A 24,956-nucleotide genomic window follows, 5' to 3' on the forward strand; every position below is an offset into this window, starting at 1 on the left:
TAGAATGAGGAGAATTTATTTCAGTACTCTAAAGAATGTTATATCATCATGGCAAATTGCTGGGAAATTTTTATTGAAAGAAGAAATGGTGGTGCCTCTGAATAAATTTCACTTTAAAGTAGTATGTGCTAAGAGGAAGGATAGGCCAAAGCTTTTCATCTTGCACTCAGGCCAAATGTAAGAATGCTAATTTCAAATGATTACAAAAATGTATATTACAGGAGAAAAGGGTGCTATTGGCTGATAAGTCTGAGGCATTGCCATGGAAAAGGCAAAGAGAAGCATTAAACTCTAAAAGTTCCCAGATATTTCAAAGATATTGCAACACTTGAATACATACCTTTTATTGACACTGAGCAGTTCTCTGAATATGAAAGGAAGTGACTTCTCACACATACCATGGGTTCAACTGATTAAGATAATCAGTTGATTAATTCAGTTAAACTTAACTAGTTTATTTATTCGTGCACTCAACATCAACAATCTGGTGATTATCATTGACCAGAAGGGGATGAGCATGTGGCTAGAACAGCAGGTCGGAGTCTAGGATCTCTATTGCATTTAACTTCCTGACTCCCCATTTGCCTGGATGAATGCAGCTCCAAAACCACTCAAGAGGCCTGACATCCAGGACAAAGCAGCTTGCTGGATTAGCACCACAGCCACAAACCTTCACTGCCTCCACCATCAACTATCAGTAGCAGTTGCGTGTACCATCTACAAGATGCAGAAATTCACCAAGGCTTCTTAGACAGCACCTTCCAAAGCCCTGACTGCTGCCATCTAGACAGACAAGTGCAAAAGTAACAAGTTAACACCACCACTTGCAAGTCACTCACTATCCAGACTTCAGTATTCCTTCAGTACCATTACATCAAACTCCTGGAGCACCCTCCCTAATGGCATTGGGGTCTACCCACAGCACATGGATTGCAGTGATTTAAGGAGGCAGCTCCCACCACCTTCTCATTACAACTGGGGATGGGCCATAAATGCTGGCACAGCCAGGGCTGTCAACATTCTATGAATGAATTTTTTTAAAAAAACTTCAGTTGTGTGGCTGATGCCACCCAGTCGCAGAATCATGTCTGTGTAATGTTTTTTTCAGGTTTTGCAAGTGTGAGCTGGTGGAGTAAATTTTGTACTTGGGCTGTTATAATTAATGAAAACATGCTGTAAGATTCAGTTAGCCAACAGCTGAAACGTACCACCAAGTTCTACAAATTGGTGCCCTTTTCTCCTGTAACATAAATTGTTAGATTAGATTGAAATTGCTGTTGTTGCAAGACAAAAAGCGCAAGACAAAAAGCACAAGCAACAATTTTCATGTTCTGTATAACCAAAGCAAATTTGGTTTGAGAATGTATTGACTTTTCTTTAAATATAGCTTTAATTTTCAAACGGCGAGTTACATGTCGAGTAAAAGAATTTGTGGTGCAGAATGAGAGCTATCTTGAAAAGCAGAAAGATTTTGACATGCTCGTTTCTACTGAATAAGCCTAAAAATATTTACTTCTTTTCCACACATATGCATAGCATGGAGTTGCAGGATGTCAATTCTTTAATGGAATATTGTTCTTGTGCTCGGTGCAAGGGCTCCCTTGTCAGTATACACGACCATGAGTTGCAAATGTTCAGCTCCTCAGCTCAGGAGCAAAGTCTGATGAAGTCATAGAGTAATAGAAATGTACAGCATGGAAACAGACCCTTCGGTCCAACCAGATATCCCATCCCAATCTAGTCCCACCTGCCAGCACGCGGCCCATATCCCTCCAAACCTTTCCTATTCATATACCCATCCAAATGCCTCTTAAATGTTGCAATTGTACCAGCCTCCTCCACATCCTCTGGCAGCTCATTCCATACACGTACCACCCTCTGTGTGAAAAAGTTGCCCCTTAGGTCTCTTTTATATCTTTCCCCTCTCACCCTAAACCTATGCCCTCTAGTTCTGGACTCCCTGACCCCAGGGAAAAGACTTTGCCTATTTATCCTATCCATGCCCCTCATAATTTTGTAAACCTCTATAAGGTCAACCCTCAGCCTCCGACACTCCAGGGAAAACAGCCCCAGCCTGTTCAGCCTCTCCCTGTAGCTCAGATCCGTCAACCCTGGCAACATCCTTGTAAATCTTTTCTGAACCATTTCAAGTTTCACAACATCTTTCCGACAGGAAGGAGACCAGAACTGCACGCAATATTCCAACAGTGATCTAACCAATGTCCTGTACAACTGCAACATGACCTCCCAACTCCTGTATTCAGTACTCTGACCAATAAAGGAAAGCATACCAAATGCCACCTTCACTATCCTATCTACCTGTGACTCCACTTTCAAGGACCTATGAAGCTGCACTCCAAGGTCTCTTTGTTCAGCAACACTCGCTCGGACCTTACCATTAAGTGTATAAGTCCTGCTAAGATTTGCTTTCCCAAAATGCAGCACCTCGCATTTATCTGAATTAAACTCCATCTGCCACTTCTCAGCCCATTGGCCCATCTGGTCCAGATCCTGTTGTAATCTGAGGTAACTCTCTTCACTGTCCACTACACCTCCAATTTTGGTGTCCTCTGCAAACTTACTAACTGTACCTCTTATGCTCGCATACAAATCATTTATGTAAATGATGAAAAGTAGAGGACCCAGCACCGATCCTTGTGGCACTCTACTGGTCACAGGCCTCCAGTCTGAAAAACAACCCTCCACCACCACCCTCTGTCTTCTACCTTTGAGCCAGTTTTGTATCTAAATGGCGAGTTCTCCCTGTATTCCGTGAGATCTAACCTTGTTAATCAGTCTCCCATGGGGAACCTTGTCAAACGCCTTACTGAAGTCCATATAGATCACATCTACTGCTCTGCCCTCATCAATCTTCTTTGTTACTTCATCAAAAAACTCAATCAAGTTTGAGAGACATGATTTCCCACGCACAAAGCCATGTTGACTATGCCGAATCAGTCCTTGCCTTTCCAAATACATGTACATCCTGTCCCTCAGGATTCCCTCCAACAACTTGCCCACCACCGAGGTCAGGCTCACCAGTCTATAGTTCCCTGGCTTGTCTTTACCGCCCTTCTTAAACAGTGGCACCACGTTTGCCAACCTCCAGTCTTCTGGCACCTCACCTGTGACTATCGATGATACAAATATCTCAGCAAGAGGCCCAGCAATCACTTCTGTAGCTACCCACAGAGTTCTCGGGTACACCTGATCAGGTCCTGGGGATTTATCCACCTTTAACCGTTTCAAGACATCCAGCACTTCCTCCTCTGTAATCTGAACATTTTGCAAGATGTCACCATCTATTTTCCTACAGTCTATGTCTTCCATATTGTTTTCCACAGTAAATACTGATGCAAAATATTCATTTAGTATTTCCCCCATTTTCTGTGGCTCCACCCACAGGCCGCCTTGCTGATCTTTGAGGGGCCCTATTCTCTCCCTAGTTACCCTTTTGCCCTTAATATATTTGTAAAAACCCTTTGGATTCTCCTTAATTCTATTTTGATTGAAAATTTACTGACAATCTGAAACAAGAGAAAATGCTGAGAACGCAGCCTGTGTGTGTAAAGGACAGAAAGGTTACTCATGAAACATTAATCATTCTTAGATATTTCCAATTTTATGGGAAAGTGATTTTCCTCTATCTGTCGCTATCAGCAGATTGTTTTGCAAAGCTTACAGTTTTATAACCAGAGAGAATGGAGAACAGTATTTCTGTTTGTTACACTTTGCTATTTCATGAAAAAGAGCTTATGCCCGAAACGTCGATTCTCCTGCTCCTTCAATGCTGCCTGACCTGCGCTTTTCCAGCAACACATTTTTCAGCTCTGATCTCCAGCATCTGCAGTACTCACTTTCTCCTATTTTATATCAGTTCCATATTGAGTCAAATAATGTTTTCTTCTCTTTCCACCCCTCCATCAGGATGTGTTCTCTTGTTTTTTTTCTCCAGTATGTTTGCTGTCTGATTGACCCCAAACCAGTCTAAATTGGTCACCACCCCGATCCCAAAACCAGTCTAATTTGATCACCATGCCTGACCCCAAAACCAGTCTAAATTTATCCCCACCCCTGACCCCAAAACCAGTCTAAATTGGGACCTACCCCTCACTTTTCTCCATTTAGCAAATTAAGAAAGGGTCTTAAATTGGATAAAACCTTATTTATTCACTCAGCCATACAATACAATATCCACAACTCTTTCTATCTCACTCCCTAGTAGGAAGCTTGTTGGTTATTGGCCAATCCTAACATCTAATGATGGACTAGGGGAGCTGAAGGTGAATGAAGAGCAGTGCTATCTAAAGTTTCCACTGTCCTAACCCTAGCAGGGTAATCTCCGAGTAGGACAGGTTGCTGGCTAGGTAAGTGTCACTGCTTCCAAGCCTAGCCTTCCATCTTTTCACTCCAGTCCTAATCCATTGCAGTGTAATGTTTGCTATCTCGCAGTTCAGCTCCACCCAAAGACGGCACTACAGAAGGCTGACTAGAAGTGTCAAAACAATGACAATATTAGTCTTCAAAATGGTATTGAATTACATTTGGTCTCCCTGGTTCAGTTGAAACTTTTAATATTAATTCATGGGATATGAGCATCACTAGCAGGACAATCAATTATTGTCCATCCATAATTGATCTTCATTGAATTGTAGGATCATGCAGTGCAGATCGTGTCTGCACTGACATGTGGGAAATACCTGACCTTAGCTAAATCCTACCAGCACCTAGTCCATAGCCTTGAATGTTATGACCTGCCAAGTGCTCATCCAGGACCTTTTTAAAGAATGTGAGACAATTTGCTGCTACCACCCTGCCAAGCAGTACATTCCACACTGTCGCTGCCCTCTGGGTTAAAAAGCTATTCCTTGCATCACATCCCTCCTAAATCTCTTGCCCCTCACCTTAGACCTATAAGACATAGGAGCAGAAACTAGGCCATTCAGCCATCGAGTCTGCTCCGCCATTCAATCATGGCTGATAAGTTTCTCAGCCCCATTCTCCCACTTTCTCCCCACAACCCTTCATCCCCTTGACAATCAAGAACCTATCTATCTCTGTCTTAACTATACTCAATGACCTGGCCTCGACAGTTTTCTGTGGCAGTGAATTCCATAGATTCACCACTCTTTGGCTGAAGAAGCTTGAACTTGTGTCCCTCCTAGAGATGACCTTTCAGCAAAGGGAAAACAGCTGTTCCTTATACACACTCTCTGCCCCTCACAATCTTATATACTTCAGTCAAATCAACCCAAAATGTCAATTCTCCTGCTTCTTGGATGCTGTCTGACCTGCTGTGCTTTTCCAGCAGCGCACACTCGACTCCGATCTCCAGCGTCTGCAGTCCTCACTTTCTCCGAGAACAACAGCCCAAGTCTATGCAACCTTTCCTCATAACTTAAATTTTCCATCCCAGGTAGCATGATTAATTGATCTCTGACCCCTCCTCGTGGCTGTGGAGAAAACACAAATTTGGGACAGTGTCTCTCCCATCTCCTCCCTTGTCTCTCATAGCAGCCTGGGATGCAATTCATCTGGAACTGGGGATTTGTCCACTCTTAAGCCTGCTGACACCGCAAATACCTTCTCTGGAGGTGGTGGTAAACTTCTTTCTTAAACTGCTGCAGACCAGGTGGTTTAAATATATCCACAGTGTGAGGCAGTTCCAGGAATTTGACTCTCCTACAGTGGAGGAATAGTTATATGTTGTTGTGGTTCTGTTCGCCGAGCTGGGAATTTTTCTTGCAAATGTTTCGTCCCCTGTCTAGGTGACATCCTCAGTGCTTGGGAGCCTCCTGTGAAGCGCTTCTGTGCTGTTTCCTCCGGCATTTATAGTGGCCTGTCTCTGCCGCTTCCGGTTGTCAGTTCGAGCTGTCCGCTGTAGTGGCTGGTATATATGTTTCCACATTAGGATAGTGCGTGGCTTGATGGGACCTTATAGGTATTCTCCTGTACTTGTTGCCCTTGTTTACTGGCTGGTAAAGATTGTGAGCTTGGAAACTTCTGTGAAAGGAGACTTGGTGAGTTGTTGCATACTGATGCCACTGGGTGACGAAAGGTACTGAATGTTGATGGGTTGACAGTCAAGCAGGCTGCTTTATCCTGAATGGCGTCAAGCATCTTGAGTGTTGGAGCCATGGTAAGTGAGTATTTCCTTACACCCCTGATTTTCTTTTTGCCTTGTAGAAGGTGTATAGATGTTTGGGAGTCAGCAAGTGAGTAACTGAGTTACAGCATTCCTCGTCTCTGACCTGCTCTTGTCCCAGTATTTATTTGGCTGGTCCAGTTCCCATTGTGGTTAGTGGTAATCTCAGGGTATAGATAGTGGGAGATTCAGCAATGGAAAATTTCAATGGATGTCACTGGAAGATTCTCTTGTTTGAGATGATCATTGATTGGCACTTGTGTGGTACAAATATTACTTTTAATCTTTTAATATATTATTTCACAGGATGTGGACATCGCCTGTATTTATTTTCCAAGCAAAATTGAGTCAACAACGTTGCCATGGCTTTAGAATCGCATGTAGGCCAGAATAGGTATGATGGCAGATTTCCTTCTCCAAAGGCTATTAGTAAACCAGATGGCTGTTTATGACAATCAACAGTGGTTACATCATAATTATTAGTCTGGCTTTTTATTTTGGATTTGAATTTATATTTCTCCATCTGCCAAGGAGATATTCAAGCCTTTGTCCCAAAACATTAGCCTGGGCCTCTGGTTACAGGTCCTTTTCTCAATCCATTTAATAGCCCAAACCTGAATGTTGGCTTTTGAATGCCATGTGATTCAATTATGAGAAAAGTCATGAATAGTGCTGAATGTGATCCAAACTTCAGTAATATCCCCAACTCTGGCCTTTATAATGGTGGAAAGGCCTTTGATGAAGTTGCTGAAGGTATCTGGGCCTAGCATACCATTGCAGGAATTACTCAGTATAATGTCGTATGGTTGAGATTATTGAACTCCAACAACACATGAAATACTTGTCTTTGTTAATTAGAACATGAGAATCAGGAGCAGTAGTAGACGATCTGGCCCTTTGAGCCCATCCGCCATTCAATAAGATCATGGCTGATCTTTTCATGGCCTCAGCTCCACTTGCCTTCTCTTTCTCCATAACCCTTCATTCCTTTACTGTTCAAAATGTTATCTATCTTAGCTTTAAAAATATTCAATGCGGAAGCTTCAACTATTTCACTGGGCAAGGAATTCCACAGATTCACAACCCTCTGGGTGAAGAAGATCCTTCTCAATTCAGTCCTAAGTCTGCTCCCCCTAATTTGAGGCTATCCTGTCTTTTTCTAGTTTCATCCACCAGTGAAGATATCCTCTGTACTTCTATCCTAGCTATTCCCTTCATAATTGTATATGTTTCTATGAAGTCCCCCCTCATTCTTCTAAATTCCAATCAATATAATCCCAATCTACTCAGTCTCTCCTCATAAGCCAACTCCCTCAACTCTGGAATCAATCTAATGAGCCTCCTCTGCAACCCTTCCAGTGCCAGTAAATCCTTCCTGAAGTAAGGAGATCAAAACTACAGAGTACTCCAGATGTGGCCTCACCAGTACCTTTTACAACTGCACCATAACTCCCTACCTTTAAACTCAATCCTTTCAGCAATGAAGGACAAAATTCCATTTGCCTTCTTAATTACCGTTGCATCTGCAGACCAACCTTCTGTGATTCATGCACAGGGATGCCCAGGTCTCTCTGCATAGCAGCATGCTGTAACTTTTTTACCATTCAAATAATATACCCTTTTACTGTTTTTCCTACCAAAATGGATGACTTCACATTTATTAACATTGTACTCCATCTGCAAAACCTTTGTCCACTCATTTAAACTATCTATGTCCCTATGCAAAGTTTCCCAGTCCTCTGCACACTTTGCTGTACCACTCTCCTTAGTGTCATCCACAAGCTTTGACAGAATACATATGGTCCCCAACTCCACATCATCTATATAAATTGTGAATAATTGCAGTCCCAACATTGACCCCTGTGGCACACCACACATCACTGATTGCCACCCAGAAAAGCACTCATTTATCTCTTCTCTTTGTTTCCTGTTAATTAACCAGTCCTCTACGCATGCTAATACATTACCCGTTACACCGTACAACGTTATCAGCAGCCTTGTGTGTGGCACCTTCTGCAATGCTTTTTGGAAATCTAGATACACCACATCGACTGGGTCCACATTGTCCACTGTGCTTGTCATGGCTTCACAGAATTCGTTAATTATTGGCAATTAATCATAGTTTCATGGTCAGCATCAGAATCACTTTTAATTCCAGATTTATTAATTTAGTTCAAAGTTCACCATTGCTGTTATTCGAATCTGTGTTAGAATGTTAGCCTTGGTCTCTAGCTCTGTCTTTAATTCCTCTGACTATTAACCTGAACACTGGGCATTGACTCACAAGGTGGTACTACTGAAACTCAACATGTTTAACATGTAATTATGGAATTCAGAGCACTGCATCCTTTTTTTTTCATATCTTTAAAGTAATTGAGATTTTATGGCTCATAATAAACAAGATTGAGCATTTTCTCTACCACTGTAAATGCTTACTTAAAGTTATTCCTGAAAATTACAACTTTAGCTGTGACAACTTTAAGTGAATCATCGATTCATATGGGCATCAATGTTAAAGTCAAATTTAGGTTCCTTTGCACGTTTCACTTGGAAAAGGGCCAGATCAAATGCTGTATTGTAGCACTACGCATTCTCAGTTGAAATAATTTTTAAAAATAAGTCAGCATGATTGGCTGAATGGCTTCCTTTGTACATCTTAGAATCTGAGGGGTGGCCCCAAGATGATCCTCTAATATTTCCTCAAAGTCCACAGAAATTTTCTCCATATCTCTCAGAAACCTTGTCCCTGAAGTGCATTTTCTGCAGCTCTTCCAGTCTTAAAGCAAAATGCATTATTAAAAATTTTCTTTGGTAGTCTTTCAATCAAGGGATATCCCATTTATTTTCAAATCTGCTTTTAGCTTTGCATATTGTGTTTAGCTGTCTCGATGATTTGCTTCCTCACCATTATTCACCCTTTGCAGAAAAAGCTTATTCCTGTCTTGCAGGTGGCTACCCAAGTCTAACATTTACCTGCAGATGGGTTTCCAATGTTTTTTCTGGAATTTCCACAGATTCATACCAATGGGATTTACATACACTTGCTGTACCAGAATATTTCTGGAATGTTGGGCAAAGCAAATTATTCATTTCTGTTTAATCTGTAATGTTATCTTCAAGTTAACTTCATGAAAAAAACTGGCTCTTCTTTCAAAGGTAATGCATTGTTATTCTGGTTAACTCACTGATTAAATGTGCCATTTTTCTTAAAGGATTTTTATCATTTAAGTTTAAAACCTATTAAGGGTGTAACTTGGAGCAATAAGCTGAGTATGGTACGTCAAGGTAGACAGGAAAAGTATGTTATCAATTTTCAGTAATGTACTGGGAGCCCTTTCTCATTGAGCTGGTCTGAGACAAAATTAGACTTTGATCAAATTTTGCCTAATCATGTTTGAATGTGTTGTCAACCATCACAGCCATTTATAAATCAATGCAATACCTCACCATATAATAGTTGAGATCACAAGAGGAAACCTTTTCTTCAAGTACAGTTGATATAACCCTTTGATGTGTTTCCCCTTGGCATTTGTTGTCTTTGTGCCTTTTTGATTTTCAGTATTAACCATGCAAATTTAAAAAGTAGACCACAAAGGATAAGTGTTGAGACAACATTAGTAAGAGAAGCTTAAAACAGAGGACTCGCTGTAGCCAAGTTTAATTTGATAAAACTTTCTTTGCAGGTCTATGTTCATTTAAGTGACATTCATTGTGTGGTCGGGATTCCTATTGTAAGGTAATTTTTTCTTACAGAATAATTAATATTGTTAAATTCTTCAAAATTTAACATGGTCTTGCTCTTGGAGATCACTTATTATTGGTTCAAATCTGTAGTGTTTTTATTGTATCTTTTTTTGTAAATACTTTTAAAGTGTTTGATCTTTGTAGGCGAATTGCACACAGAATCCCATTTAAGTTTCTTGTATTTTTCTAGGCTTCCTTTAGCCAGCAGGGATTATATTAAAAGTGCAGGACTGAGATCTACAGTGGCTTGGGCTATGGCATATCTTGCTGACATCAAGGTAAGTAACACACAAGATAATCAGAATTTTCATTCATATAGTGAGTGGGAGACAAAGGATCAATGAAATTGCAAACAGCCATTTTGATTTGATTTATTGTCGTCATATGTACCTAAGTATGGTGAAAAGTTTTGTTTTGTGAGCAGTTCAGGCATATGGCAAACAAGGACATGCAGATTATGGGGTGCTTAGTCAGAGTGAGGCATACAAGGTTACAACTGCACAGAGGTGCACAAAACATGATTAACATTATTTGGGATTAGAGAGGTCCAGTTAGCAGTCTAAGAACCGCGGGGAAGAAGCAGTTCTTGAACCTGTTGGTGAGTGTGTTCAAGCTTCCGTACCTTCTGCCTGTCGGAAGAAGTTGGAAGAGAGTATAACCGGGCAGGGAGGGGTCTTTGATGATGTTGGCGGCCTTTCCACGGCAATAGAAGTGTAAATGGAGTCCATTGATGGAAGTTTGGCTTCCGTGATGGTCTGGACTGTGCACACAACTTTCTGTAGTTTCTTATAGTCCTGGGCAGAGTAGTTGCCATACCAGGCTGTTATGCACATGGATAGACTGCTTTCCATGGGGCATTTGTAAAAGTTGGTGAGGGTCCTTATGGACATGCCAAATTCCCTGAGCCTCCTGAGGAAGAAAAGGCATTGCTGTGCCTTGACAATCGCATCTGCATGGGAGGTCCAGGACAGTATGTTGGTTATCGTCATTCCTAGGAACTTGACGCATTTGATCCTCTCTACCTCAACTCCGTTTATGTAGATTGGGGTGTGTCCTCCTCCTTCCTTCCTGAAGTCAATGATCAGTTCTTTTGTTTTGCCAACATTGAGAGAGAGAGGTATTTATCATTGCACCATGACACCAAGCAAGTCATCTCCTTCGTATATTTTGATTCATCTTGTTTGATATCAGACTACCATGGTGATTAGGTCAGCAAACTCGCACTTAGTTTTTTGTATGAAATTTGGCTACAGAATCCAGGGAGTACAGTAGGGGCCTGAGAATGCATCTTTGTGGGATACTAGTGTTGAGGATTATCATGGAGGAGGTGCTGTTGTCTATCTTCACTGATTGTGGTCTGTGGGTCAGGAAGCTGAGAATCCAGTTGCAGCAGGCAGAGCGAAATGTGGTTTAGATTCATAAAGCACAGAATGCTTCTAAATCATTCATTCCTGATTGATTTTTTTTGTTGTTGGGGGGGGGGGAATCTTTCCAAGTAGTCTTGCTCCCCTTTTTTCTTTTTCTTCAAATACTGCCTTGGTTATTTTTGATCAAGTGTGGAAACAAGGAGCCCAAGCAAAACTTGAGAGTCAGGGAAAACTGCTATTTGGAGCCAGATCTAACTCAAAGGATGATTATGTTTGTTGGAGGGCAATCAATTCTGTTTCAGGACTCAGTGCTGGAGTTCCTCAGAATAATGTTATCTGCCCAGCTATCTTCAGCTGCTTTATCATACCTTCAATCATAAAGTCAGAAATAGGTATTCACTGATGATTACACTGTATTCAGTATCATTTATGACTCCTCAGATACTGAATCAGTACATGCCCATATGTTTGAATACTTGAACAACTTTTGCTCATGGGTTGATAAGTAACAAGTTGTATTGTTACCACAAAATGATAGACAGTAACCACCGTCAATGAGCGAATGTCCAACCAACTCCCTGTGGTATTATTGTCACTGAATCCCCTTCCATCAACATTCACATGGTTGCCATTGAATAGAACTTTACTGGGCCAGCCATATCACTATTTTGGCTACACCTGCATGTCAGAGGCTGGGAATTCCACAATGAATAACATCACCTGGTTCTACAAATCCTGTCCATCGTCTAAAAGGGATAGTTCAGGAATGTGGTTGAATACTTCTCACTTGCCTGATGTGATCCACCAACTTAAACATTCACTGTGCCATCACCAGTGCATTGTAGTAACATTGTGTCTAAGATACACTGTGTAGTAACTCCCTAAGATTCCTCTTCACAGCACCTTTTGACTTTGTGACCTGTACACAAAAGCAGCTGCCTCATGAGGTCGAGGGTATTCCGAAGAGGAGAGGTCGTGTTGGCCCAAAATTTTACGTCTGGGGAGAAATGGATCCCACCAGTGATGTTTGCTCATACAGGACTGGCATTGTATACGGTACAGGCTAAGAATGTACTGCTCTGGTGGAGATACATAGAGCAGCTGGCCACTGGACCTCATCAACAGGAGGACATCCCTCAGAAAACCAAACTGGTCCAGGTGGGACCAGGGGTGTCGACCTAGCGGTGTGTCTCCAACCCGGGTTGTTCATACCATGTAGGAGTCGAAAGCAGTGTCACAGGGCAATGACAGCCAATCAGAGGGGGCATATCTGCGGAATACCAGGAGCTTCCGTAAGCCTGGGAGACTACTCTAGACAACATTCCTGAGATGAGGAGACAGTCTTCGAAGAATCAGTGTTCCCCGAGAGACTGATCATGTTGATGTAGTCTATGGATGGAACATCTTGTAAAAGGGGGGAGTAGTTGTTCTCCCATGTTTGCCATGCTTTTGTAGATATTCCTGACTGTGTACATATGTTGGCTATAATGCATGTATAATTTTGATAATTGTATACATGTTAATTAACTGGAGTTTTTAAAATAAAGTAGGAAGGGTGTTGATCTATGTAGGCTGGGTGCTGTCCCTGTGAGAGAATTGGTCATGTGACCTGGAAGAAAGTGAGGACTGCAGATGATGGAGACTAGTGTTGAAAAATGTGTTACTGGAAAAACACAGCAGGCCAGGCAGCATCCAAGGAGCAGGAGAATCGACGTTTCTAGGGATTTAGATAGGGTTGACAGTGAGAACCTTTTTCCACGTATGGTGTCAGCTGTTACTAGGGGACACAGCTTTAAATTAAGGGGTGGTAGGTATAGGACAGATGTTAGGGGTAGATTTTTTACTCAGCGGGTTGAGAGTTCATGGAATGCCCTGCCAGTTGCAGTGGTGGACTCTCCCTCTTTATGGTCATTTAAGCGGGCATTGGACAAGCATATGGATGTTATTGGGCTAGTGTAGGTTAGGTAGGCTTCGGTCGGCGCAACATCGAGGGCCAAAGGGCCTGTGCTGCGCTGTATTTTTCTATGTTCTATGTTCATAAACCCTTCTTCAGGAATAAGGCTGGTGTGCCAAGTGTGCTGAGATAAAAGTAGGGGGAAGGAAATTTGGGGGAGGGGTGCTGGGAATACGATAGGTGGAACGAGGTGAGGGTGGGGTTAATGAGCTTGAGTCAACTCTAGAACCAGCTATGGAGGTGTGAACATCATAAGTAAAATGTTCCTGTTCAGATTTACTATGTGTCTACCAGGTATATAATTCCTGGTTCCAATGGAAGCACCAACATAACGATATTTCTTCTGGCCTTTGAGTCATTCATGTGTTTGAAATTCATTTTATATTTTAAAGGAAGAGGCTGTCTAGCACATAATGAATGATGCTTTGTTTGCAATTCTTCTCTGCATTCACAGAGCTACTTTCATCAAAGTGGTAAAACATTCGAGCCAACTGCACCTCATGTATAATTGCTGGATCACAGATTTGGATTTTACAGGGCACAGTGCATGGCAATGTAAGATTTCCAAACTACATCATGCAGAGTATAAACACAAATATTTTCTCATTATTTCTAGGCTGGTTCACTAGTACTTGATCCGATGTGTGGATTGGGAACCATTTTGCTGGAAGCTGCCAAAGAATGGCCTGTAAGTAATGTCTCAGTGTGAACTTACGAATAGTTTATAAATGTTTGGTGTAGTCAGTGTAGACTAAGCATTTAAACCTTTGTTCTCTAAGAATATTAGAAATGAAGTCTTGCATAAAAATTTGAAGTTGGGAGCAGGAGTAGGCCATTGAGTAAGATCCAGTTGTGGTCTCAATTTTCTTGTGTTGTTCCCAGCACTGTTGCCTCGCTTGTCTATCAGAAATCTATCAAACTCTGCCCTGGATAGTTTCAAGGATCCAGTCTCAACTGCTTTCCGGGCAAGAGAATTCCACATACTGGATTAGTGGTGCTGGAAAAGCACAGCAGTTCAGGCAGCATCCAACGAGCAGTGAAATCGACGTTTCGGGCAAAAGCCCTTTCGCTGCTCGTTGGATGCTGCCTGAACTGCTGTGCTCTTCCAGCACCACTAATCCAGTATTTGGTTTTCAGCATCTGCAGTCATTGTTTTTACCTAAGAGAATTCCACAGACTGGCAGCCCCCTTAAATTGTGTACCTAATTCTGACAACCCCCACCAGAGGGAAGGTCGTGCAATTATTTACCCTTAAGTGTCTTAATACTATTTCAAGAACTTGAAATAATATGTTACCATAAAACTACACCCAGATTAGTTTTTAAACCTTGTACTACTTGGGTGTCTTTTTATACTTCACAGTAATTAAACATTGTTAATCATGGATGAAGCATTGTAGGTACAGTGCAGAAAATACTAAAAGGTTTGATGAAAATCAGTTTCATTGAAGGTAATAGAGGAAATTATAACTTTTTATACATTTATCACAGAATTATCTCTTGAAGTAATTCTGATCATGACTTTTTTCATTTATTCTTGTGGTATGAAATAATATCAAAAGTTTGTGGCACTATCACAAAGTTTGTATATCCAGGGGTTCTGATATTTTACTGAACATTGGAGTGCAGACAAATCATCTGCCTCTTGCTATGATTGTGTGTAGTTTATCATCAAATTATTCAGGCAAGTATTGTGGCTGCTTGAAATCTAAAATTAAAATGGGAAATACTGGAAATTTTCAGACTTGGCAACATCTGAAAGTGAGAAATTGTTTCACGTCAAAAACCTTTTTATAAGAGCTGTCTTGCAGATCCTGCAATTCCTGATTGTATTTCAACAAAATTCTGAGTCTTATAGGATACTGCAGTCTGCATTTATATTACAGCTGACATTTTTTAAGCACAGTGCATGTTCTGAATTTTGATGATGATTATAATGAGGTGCCTATCATGAGTTTTTATCATCTGAGTGACAACTTCTGGGCAGATAAATATTCTGATGTAATTGGCTGAATCATGTTGAAAGAGACATGACAAGATATTGTTTGCAGACATCGACAGCAATAATGCTTGACTTCAAACCTAAAAAGGAAAGGAAGGAGACAAGATTTCACCTTTTTAAGAACTCGCAATGAAGATCTTTCCTCCTTACCTATGAACATTCTCCTCTTGATGCAGTTACCTTGACTTTCTTTTTGGTTTCTCTAGAATGCATATTACCATGGAGTAGATAATACTGCCTCACAGTTGCAGATGGCATCTGCTAATGTGTGCTTTGCAAAACTGACCAGCAACATTGACCTAATGAGAGCTTCTGTCACAGGTAATAGGCACCTCCTAACTTTGGGGGCAAACATGCATTTTGCAATACTAACAGAAATTTCTAATCCAATTCTGGAATGTTTGGTGTCTTTTTATTTTGTGTTAACTTCAGAGTGTGGCTGGTTACTTGAGGAAACATGCAGCATGATGGCTAGTCAAGCTGCATCTTTTAATCTCTCTGTGTAAAACTACAGATCCTACTTACCATCCTTTTACAAAGTGCAATCTAACAGATTTATATTTAGATTTAATTTGGATGTAATTTATTTAGATTTAAATTGCATTTCTGAAGGTATCTCTCAGTTTCTTCAAATTGCTATTCAAAGTTTAGTCATACAGTCAGTTCTGATATTACGTATCTTTTGTTAACAGAAAATGGCTGTAACAAGATTGATGAATAGGGAACACTGTCTCTAAAATGTGAACTTTTAAAACGTGTGTCTTAACGTGATTACATTGCCAACATTTATAAGTGTTATTTTTATTGTGCGATTTTTATACAGTGTTGTGAAAGTGTAGAAGTGTACTGTACCTTTAAGGGAGTGAAGGACTTAGAGAGGCACACAGAGTGCAGGAGAAGTTATATTGTAACATTTGGTCCAGCAGCTAAAGTAGTCAGTTGCCTAGATACAAAAACAAAATTGAATTCGACCAATCAGTTTAAAATATACCCCCAAAAAAACCGAACTCCAATCAAGTTTGAATTTAGTATGTTGACCATAATAAAAGCCAATGACACAATCTGATGCTTTGGGGTATAAGACCAGGAAAACCTGAACAGTTGAGAGGAGAACTGCCAAGCCACCAGCATGTACACATTGCCCAAAACACAACTTTCTTAAAGGTACCTGTATCTATCAAGGACCTGTGAAATAGCAATCCCTAACAAGGAGAAAATATATAAAGGAAAGATTCGACAGCTGCCTGGTTTTGAGATTTGAATTTTTGGTAAATCTTACTTGGGGTTTTATCAGACTAGTATTATAGAAAGGAAAGGAAAAGATAGGGTAGAGAAAGGAGTTGTAAATAGTCGTTGGTTAATTATTCTCTGTTATACTTTAAGAAATAAAGTTAAATAGTTCTTGGCGCCTTGAATTTTCACAGATTGCTGCATGAAATAAATCTTTTCAGTGTAGCTGGTTTAAATTAAGCAGGGGGGTTGACCCATGTCATAACAATGGCACAGGGTTGCACAGGAACTTAATGATCACGTTATAGAAGAACTGGCAGTATTGCAGAAATTAGGTGAGGCCATCTGCTGAGGAACCTCGATTATCCAAATATCAGTTATCCAAATTGATATCAAGGTCCTGATTGCATCAATGAGGTTTTTCAACATTGATCGCGTGTTTTGTTTACAGTGATTAAAAATGAACTCTACTTAGTGAAATGCTGCCAAGAACAGCCCTGGACATCGATGGGAGCCCAGGCACCATCTCCAAATGACTGACCGCCCTCCTCTCTCACTCTCTCCCCACACTTTCCCTGGAGTTCTACACAGGGGTGTACCCGAAGCCACCCTTCTCTTGGGGTGAGGGCAGGGGTGAATGGGGGTGGGGTTGGACAGGAGGAGGGCAGTGTTGGACAGGAGGCAGGGGTGGGGCTGGTCGGGGCAAGGTTGGGGGTGGATGTGGAGCAGTGTTGGAGGGGTGGATAAGGGGTGTGGGGATGGATGGTGGGCAGTGGCTGGGGTGGGGGGGGGGGGGGTGCGGGGGCTCGCGCATGGTGTGCTGCTGTCTAGTCTCCTGAACAGAGAGTGGACTTAGCAAGTGCTCACTGTGTCAATCGTATTGAACTGATGGTGGGAGGGTAGGCTTCAGCAATGCTGCACGTCCCTTATACAAGGGTGTGTCTGATCAGAAACAAACCCTGAGACAGAGAGAGGCAGCAAGGCAGGCAGAGAAAAGAAAAAGGAAACTTCAGAAAACTCCAAGCCCCAGAGGAGAGGCATCGAATCAATTAACCACTAATCAATTTGGTTAATTAGCACTAGAATGAAATAGTGTTCAAGTAATCAAGGTTCCTGTGTATTCCCATGACTTTTGAGCATGGATTTCCTATGGAGTTTGTGGTTTTCCAGCACAAATTTGTAGAGTTAATCCTCATAGTGCTATGATAAATCCATAATAGTAATTTTAATGAATAAGCTAGAGCCCTACCTTTGGGCATACCTTTAACAAGTGCCCTACGTCTGGTGGGATAGGTAGAATAAGTCATTTTTTGACTTCCTTTAGGCAAGAAAGTTTAAGCAATGCATATAATAATCCTTGGGTTAGGAGTGCATCTTGAGATAATTTGTCTCCCTCAGAAATACATTTTAATGTTTAATTGTGTCCTCATTTTCAAATGAAATGCATTCAAAAATGAAGAGAGAATATTCCATATGCTTTATCTATTTGATTCTTTCTTAAAAGGAGTATCAATGTTGATACTCTCTTCAAACTGTATTAATACTAAAACTAATTGGTACTAACATTGATTCATTTCACTGTACTTCAGCAACAAGTCAATTTAACTTGGATTTGCACTGATTATAAGTAAGTGTTTGTGACAAAGTTGAATATTACTTCACTTTAAAATTTATAACTTTGGTTTACATATTGCAGAATTGCCTCTACTTACAGAAAGCATGAATGTAGTCATCTGTGACATTCCATTTGGAAAAAAATTTAAGATTTCACAGGATATGAAGACAATAATGCCATACATCCTCAAAGAGATGGTGAGGTAGGATATGGCTCTTCTGTTTTTAACTTTAGATTTTGTTTTTAGATTTCAGATAAAATTGCAATTGAGGTTCAGGAGGGGAAGAAAACTATTTACTGGAATGCCAAAATACTTCTTTTAAATTACATAAAGCTAAATTTTATTGGAGGCTGAAATCCTCCCACCAAGGCCAAAATCAGGAAACAAACCCATGACAGATGGTAGTAGGAACTGAGATGGCATATTACTGCCAATGACTAATTTAAGTGTCCATGTTAAACATGGTCCATAACCACACTAAGTGGTGGACTTGGATAGAATATCCTTTATTGTCACATGTACTCCAGTACAGCAGAGCAGGAGTACGGTGAAAAGCTTTTACAATGGCTGCCTTTAATGATGCCAACTTAGGTACAAGTACCCAGGTACAAATCCTGGATACAAAAGAGCAATAAAAGGCAAAGTAGTAGTTCCTTTCCAAGCCTCCAGTCCACTCCATTCCACGTCACGATTCAGCTGCACAATGGTAAGCTGCGCTGCTCCGGAACTCGGTACGTCCTGCGCCACTCCAGTACTTGATCCCTTCCTGCGGCACTCAGTCTTCCACCACTCCACTCTGGCACTCTGTGTTGTCCCCCCACACTCGGTGTGTCCCATCCCCACCCCAATCCAGCACTCTGTGTGCCCTTCCCACGCCACTCCAGCACTCAGTGTCCCTAATGCTCTAAGGAAGCAAGTTCAAATCCTAACACTGTTGTTAATGGACTTTAAATTGAACTATAAAATCTGGAACTGGAAGCCAGTCTCAGTTATGTTGACCATGACAACTATGATCAATGGTTACAACCCATTTGGTTCACACATGTTCTTGTGGGATCCATGCTCACCTGGTTGGCCTTTTCCCTAAGTCCCTCCTCCCTACCTTTTATCTTAGCCTACTTGGCACACCCTCCTCATTCCTGAAGAAGGGCTTATGCCCGAAACGTCGATTCTCCTGCTCCTTAGATGCTGCCTGACCTGCTGCGCTTTTCCAACAACACATTTTTCAGCTCTGATCTCCAGCATCTGCAGTCCTCACTTTCTCCTACATGTAAGTCCAGACCCACAGTAATATGCTTGACTCTTAGCTGCCCTCTGACATGATTGTCCATTCAACTGAGTGATTTGGTCAATCAGGAATGGGCAATAAATTGACTCCCAACACACAGATTCCATGAACATACAAAAGTAAGAAATACTGTATGTACTCGTGTATAGGTTGAATTTTGAAGATGATTTTTTAAAAACTGAAATTAGGAGTCAACTTGGACACAAGGTATTGTTTTCGAGCGGCTGAAATTCATCTATAGTTCGAAATACTGTATTATTAGCAGAAGCTGATTTGATCGCACAACTAATCCCGGGTAAAGAAGAATCCTAAATAGTTACTGAAACCTAATCTTCTGCTGTCCATCTTCCTGCCAGGTCTGAGTCAGAAACACAAACTTTCCTCAATTTGCTGCATTCTTTGATACAGTACATGGAGTTCCAATCTCTCTGTGACAGTCGGGTGGGCGGGTTCCTTGTCCACAGACTGCAGTTCTGATTGGATTGCAGCCTGCCCATCAAACAGGCAAGTGTTCTGCTTGGCAGGCAGTGATGTCATTGGACACAGGTGACTGGCACTGCTTCCCCGCCATGCACCTGCGCGGGACCGTGCCGATGGAAGGTGCTGGCGGTTTGTAGCATAGCACTGAATTTAGGGAGGAGAGAAGAAGGGGGGGGGGGTGGTAGCCATGGGGAGTGGGGGCAAGGCCCGGTTACATAGCAGCTCACCAACAACCTGTGCTTGAATTGAAGAAATGAAACTTAAACTGCACACCCACACTATTATTCTAAAGAGAGTACTAATTGTAAATTAACTTAGCATAATTGCACCAACACTGATTGTTCCTCTTTTAAAATCCAATTTTGTATTATAAAAGAGGAACAATGTATCCCATAAAATCCTCTACATGAGTGGATTTAATGTTATTCCTCGTATGGATTTGGAACTGAACAAAACGGTATACTGAAATGTCAAAGAATTAAAGATGTACCGGTATGTCTCACTTTTATTCAGATGTAATGGCACAATTAAAATGATTAACTTTTTAACAATATTAACTTTTGGATGTACAGTGAACAAAGTGCAATAAGTACCGATAGACATAGTACTGATCTGAATGAATGAGTGAATGAATGAATCAAAATGTGCTGTAGTAAAACAAGTGAGCTAAGTAGAGTTATGAATGAACAAACAGAGATGCAGTATAGTCAAAGAGTGATGAGTAAAGTCCCTGGTATGAATGAATGAATGCGAAAGTGGGCAGAATGGTGGCTCAGTGGTTAGCACTGCTGCCTCACTGCACCAGCGTCCCAGGTTCAATTCCAGCCTTGGGCAACTATCTGTGTGGAGTTTACACATTTCTCCCTGTATCTGCGTGGCTTTCCTCCGGGTGCTCCGGTTTCCTCCCACAGTCCAAAGATGTGCAGGTCAGGTGAATTAACCATGCTAAATTCCCCCTTGTGTTAGGTACATGAGTAAAAGGGAAATGGGTCTAGGTGGGTTACTCTTCGGAGGGTTGGTATGGACTTGTTGAGCTGAAGGGCCTGTTTCCACACTGTAGAGTATCTAATTGAATTATTTTCTTCATTAAGCAGATATTTTTTTGAAAAATCTATGAAATTTCAGCAAAATAAGTTGATGGGAACATGCAGTTTCGTTTGTAAGAGGTTATAATGTGACATACTAGGGTCAAGTTATAAGTGAGATATATGAAAAATACAATATTTTTGGCTGAAAATAAAATGATTACTTAAACATGCGATCGACCTATATGCGAGTATATATGGTAATTCTGGTTTAAACAGCTCATTTAGAATTACAGTTTCACACTGTGCTGATGATGATGAAATTAAAACCCCACGTGGCATGAAAAATCTACTAGCAATTAGTCTGTTTAATTTGATTATTTATACTGCTCAAGCATGAGTACAAGTTTACTACCACATTACTTCCCTGCTGTCTACACCACAGTACAGTCGGCCTGAGACTTTTCAGGAGGACCATCTCCTTAAACTCAGACAGCCCTTGTGCTGATGTTCCTACGATGGTGCTAGTTAGATTCAAGAGGTGATACTGTGTGACTTTAGTGGGGAACCAGATGGTTTCCCCTTGACATTGTTGCTTTTGTTGTTCTTGGTTGTGGAGGCCATAAGGGACAGAATGACTGTGAGTAAGCTTGATGAGTTTGTGCAATGCACCTTGTAGCTATTCCCCATATTGCAACTATCATGCTAAGGGTTTGGATGTGGCAGACACACGTTTAGCAGCCTCTCTGTCATAGAGGATAGAAATTCCAGAGCATTGCAGTGGTTGAGCCAATTGCACATTTAAAATCAGTTGACAGCCAGGAAGTGAAATTCATGCCATAATCTGATTACTTTTGGAGTTCTGTTATGAACGTACTGAAACCCAATGTTCATGATTCTTTTTTATTTCTAAATCTCTCTTTAAAGGTTTTGCTCAAATTCAGTATAGAGAGTTCACTCTGCACTTAATACCTGTGATCTACTTGTTTTAAAATAGGGTGCTTAGCATTGGTGGGACACTTGTACTACTACTTAGCCAAGAACTCTCACTACAGATGCAGCAATGGCAGAAACTACAGAGCCCCCCGAATAACAAAGGGAATCTTACTGCCCAGCAAAACACAGACACATCACCAAAGGAATTGGGTTCAGATCCAGAAGAAAATATCGGCGTGCAGCATGTGTCAGTTGAAAAAGGGCAGTCTGATGCGGAAACACAGATTTTTGCCTTTCTGGTACCAAAAGGTATCTTCCAAGTGAGTCTTGGTGTGACAGAAGCTTCTATACACAAATACAAGAAAATTCAAATATCATGAGTGAATGCATTGCTGGTGACTGAGATTGTATTCAATCTGACATGGACTGTGCAAGATTCAAAGTGAGAACACATTTTTAACAAAAGAAAGTCATTAAGTTATTGATTCAGTCATAGAGATTTTATCCTAATTTTCACTCTGGATAAATGAGTTGGGCTGTTGGGCAAGCTCTCTGATATCAAACCCGGATCAATTGACCCCTCAGGGTTTGTTTAAATACACCCATGCTCCACTGTAGCATTAATGATCGAAGCTGCAGGAAAGGATGCAGCCAAGTATTAGTGCAAACAGTTCCTAGTCATTTGGCTAAATGGATTAGGAAAGGGTGGGTAGATGATCACTGATAAGGAAGAGAGGGTGAGTAGGGTGGGCCCTATGTTTCATTAAGAACTACCTGCTGTTCCTCCTCGCTGTTATTGAAACTTCAGAAGAGAAATCACTTAGCTTCTCATCTATGTTTTATGGATATTTCTTTGATTAGGCATCGGCTTCGTGAAATCAACTTAAACTGCTGTTGGGATTTGATGAATATTGCCATTTGATGAATATTTTGGATCTCATTGAGGCCCTAATCTGCTGAGGTAAAGAGTTTCACACAAATGTCCAAAGCGCACAATTTAAAATGGTGGAAGGCATAAGAAAAGTCAGAAAACGTGAGCATCGCAATACCCCGGCGTAAGCCCACAGGTTGCAGCAGATAAAGATCTAAGCTTCTGTTTATCAGCCATGATAGGGAACCACCAATTTATGACTTTGGGCTAAATACATACTTAACAGTAGACAATTCAGCTCCTTGAGCCTGCTCTGCGTTTAATACAATCATGGCTGATCTCATCTCAGCCCCAACTCCACTTCCTTGCTTACTTTCTGTAACCCTTCAGCCCATTACTGAATTAAAAATCTATCTATCTCCTTAAATTTATTCAGCGTCTCGGCATCCACTGCACTCTGGAGTCATGAATTCCACAGATTCACAATCCTTTGAAACAAGTAATTCGTCCTCATCTCTGTTTTATCTGCCCTACTTAGCCTAAAACCATGACCTCTCATTCTAGATAGTTGTGCAAAGATAAACATTTGCTCTATGTTTATTTGGTCAATACCCTTTAATATCTCATAGACACTTTTCCTTTTGGATTGTGCTCTTCTCCAAAGTAAGCAATGAGAGCGGCTGAAAACCAGCAGTGTTTTAGTTCAATTTTCTTGTAAAGTATAAAATGTTATGGGATAACACAGCTTATATAGGAGCATTAAAATAGAATGGGATAAGAGACAGTTTAATGAAGAGATCAAAGTTTTAATGTAATTTGATGAAAGTTTATATAGCGAATACTAATTGTATTATAGTGTGTAAAAATATATAACTTAGGGAGTCTGAAATTGTCATGATCTGCTAGCAATCTAAGGGGGAAAATATGCTGGAGAATATTAGTGGAAGCTGTTCTGGAGTTTCAGTAACATCAAGAAATGGTAATAACCTGAAAGAATTATCTAAGAAAACTGAAAAGTAAAAATGTTATCAAATGCTTTGGATTACATTTCAGTGATGTGAAAATGTGTTGAGCCAACATGTACAATGCTTTTATCATTTTTACTTGTGGTGTACCTTTTATATCATTTGTATGTTCAGCAAAGCAAATGTGTACAGCTTAACATGGTTTATTTTTGAATGTTTTTTTTAATGAGTGAAGACACAGATTTTACAAAATAATTTGTTGTTTGATCTCTCATTTGTAAACAAACTGTATTATGACTGGCACACAAGCATCTAAGGAGCCTCCAACAATTAATTACCAGTAACATCTGTTTATCCGAGTGCACAATAAACTGCCGCTTTATCATTCGAGGAAAAGTCAAATTTGTATTTTCTAGTATTATTAATGATGTGACCATACTGTATTGTATCAGTCTTTTGTGTTAGTAGCAGAGTTGAAACAGCCTACAAATTAGTAAATGCACTCTTTCAATGTTTTTGGTATCGGCATATTGAGGAAGCCACACATCTTTCCTTCAGGAGATGTTTGATTTTCATCAGATGTTCTTTTCAATTATTGAAGTGACTGTGTTGTTGAATTTGTGTGCACGGCATTGAAGGGAAATGCTGTATGCCTGAGATTTGGCTTGTCTACAGAACACTGGTTGAAAGAAATACTGTGTCTTCAAACTGTCTAAGACTTTTTTCAACTTGACTGTCTTTTGTCTGACTGCGTTGGCTCATCCATGGTGACACCTCTATCATTGTGCAATATTAGGTCTACATGATTTATCTCCATGTGTAACTATGACGTTTCATCGTGTGTAGCAATTTAGATATAATGTGAATATAAGTCTCCCTAAAAGTGTCAGCTAGGTATGAAAGGTTAAACGAAACATGATTTACCTTTCCAATTTCATTATTTGTAGAAAAAAATGAGAAGTGATATTTTGTGAATGATATACGATTGTAACATGTTTTGACAAGAACTTATTACTGCATTTTAATATGAAAAGCTCATTTCTTTGTACAGTGGTTTCCAAATGTGCTTTTTTATTTTAATTCATTCATGGGGTGTGCACATCTCTAGTTGGACAAGCATTTGCTGTCCATCCTGGTTGCCCTTGAGAAGCTGGAGCTGCCTTTTTGAATTTTGCCCGAAACGTCGATTTCGAAGCTACTTGGATGCTGCCTGAACTGCTGTGCTCTTCCAGCACTACTAATCCAGAATGCTGTTATCCATGTGTCTAATTCCCATGCATTTTGCTGAATAATCCACTAGAGGTCACCAGACACTTATCTTCTGTACCATCCGT

At 40.7% G+C, this 24,956-nt stretch overlaps 1 protein-coding gene across 3 annotated transcripts in view; it reads left to right on the plus strand.

Moving 5' to 3' along the window:
• The window catches only part of thumpd2 (THUMP domain containing 2), a 46,392-nt gene extending 21,722 nt beyond the window's left edge, over positions 1-24,670 (plus strand). For 2 of the 3 annotated variants that reach the window (XM_072551689.1, XM_072551697.1), the window contains 6 exons: positions 9,829-9,881; positions 10,080-10,167; positions 13,827-13,898; positions 15,418-15,532; positions 18,138-18,258; positions 21,848-24,670. In XM_072551689.1, coding sequence (XP_072407790.1) covers positions 9,829-9,881; positions 10,080-10,167; positions 13,827-13,898; positions 15,418-15,532; positions 18,138-18,258; positions 21,848-22,166 — 768 coding nt within the window. In that variant the 3' untranslated portion in view covers positions 22,167-24,670. The remainder of the gene's footprint in view (positions 1-9,828; positions 9,882-10,079; positions 10,168-13,826; positions 13,899-15,417; positions 15,533-18,137; positions 18,259-21,847) is intronic. The other variant, XM_072551706.1, reaches the window with a different exon arrangement.
• Positions 24,671-24,956: the final 286 nt, after the last annotated feature.

This window comes from Chiloscyllium punctatum, chromosome 3 (assembly GCF_047496795.1).
Source record: "Chiloscyllium punctatum isolate Juve2018m chromosome 3, sChiPun1.3, whole genome shotgun sequence".
NCBI classification, from domain to species: domain Eukaryota; kingdom Metazoa; phylum Chordata; class Chondrichthyes; order Orectolobiformes; family Hemiscylliidae; genus Chiloscyllium; species Chiloscyllium punctatum.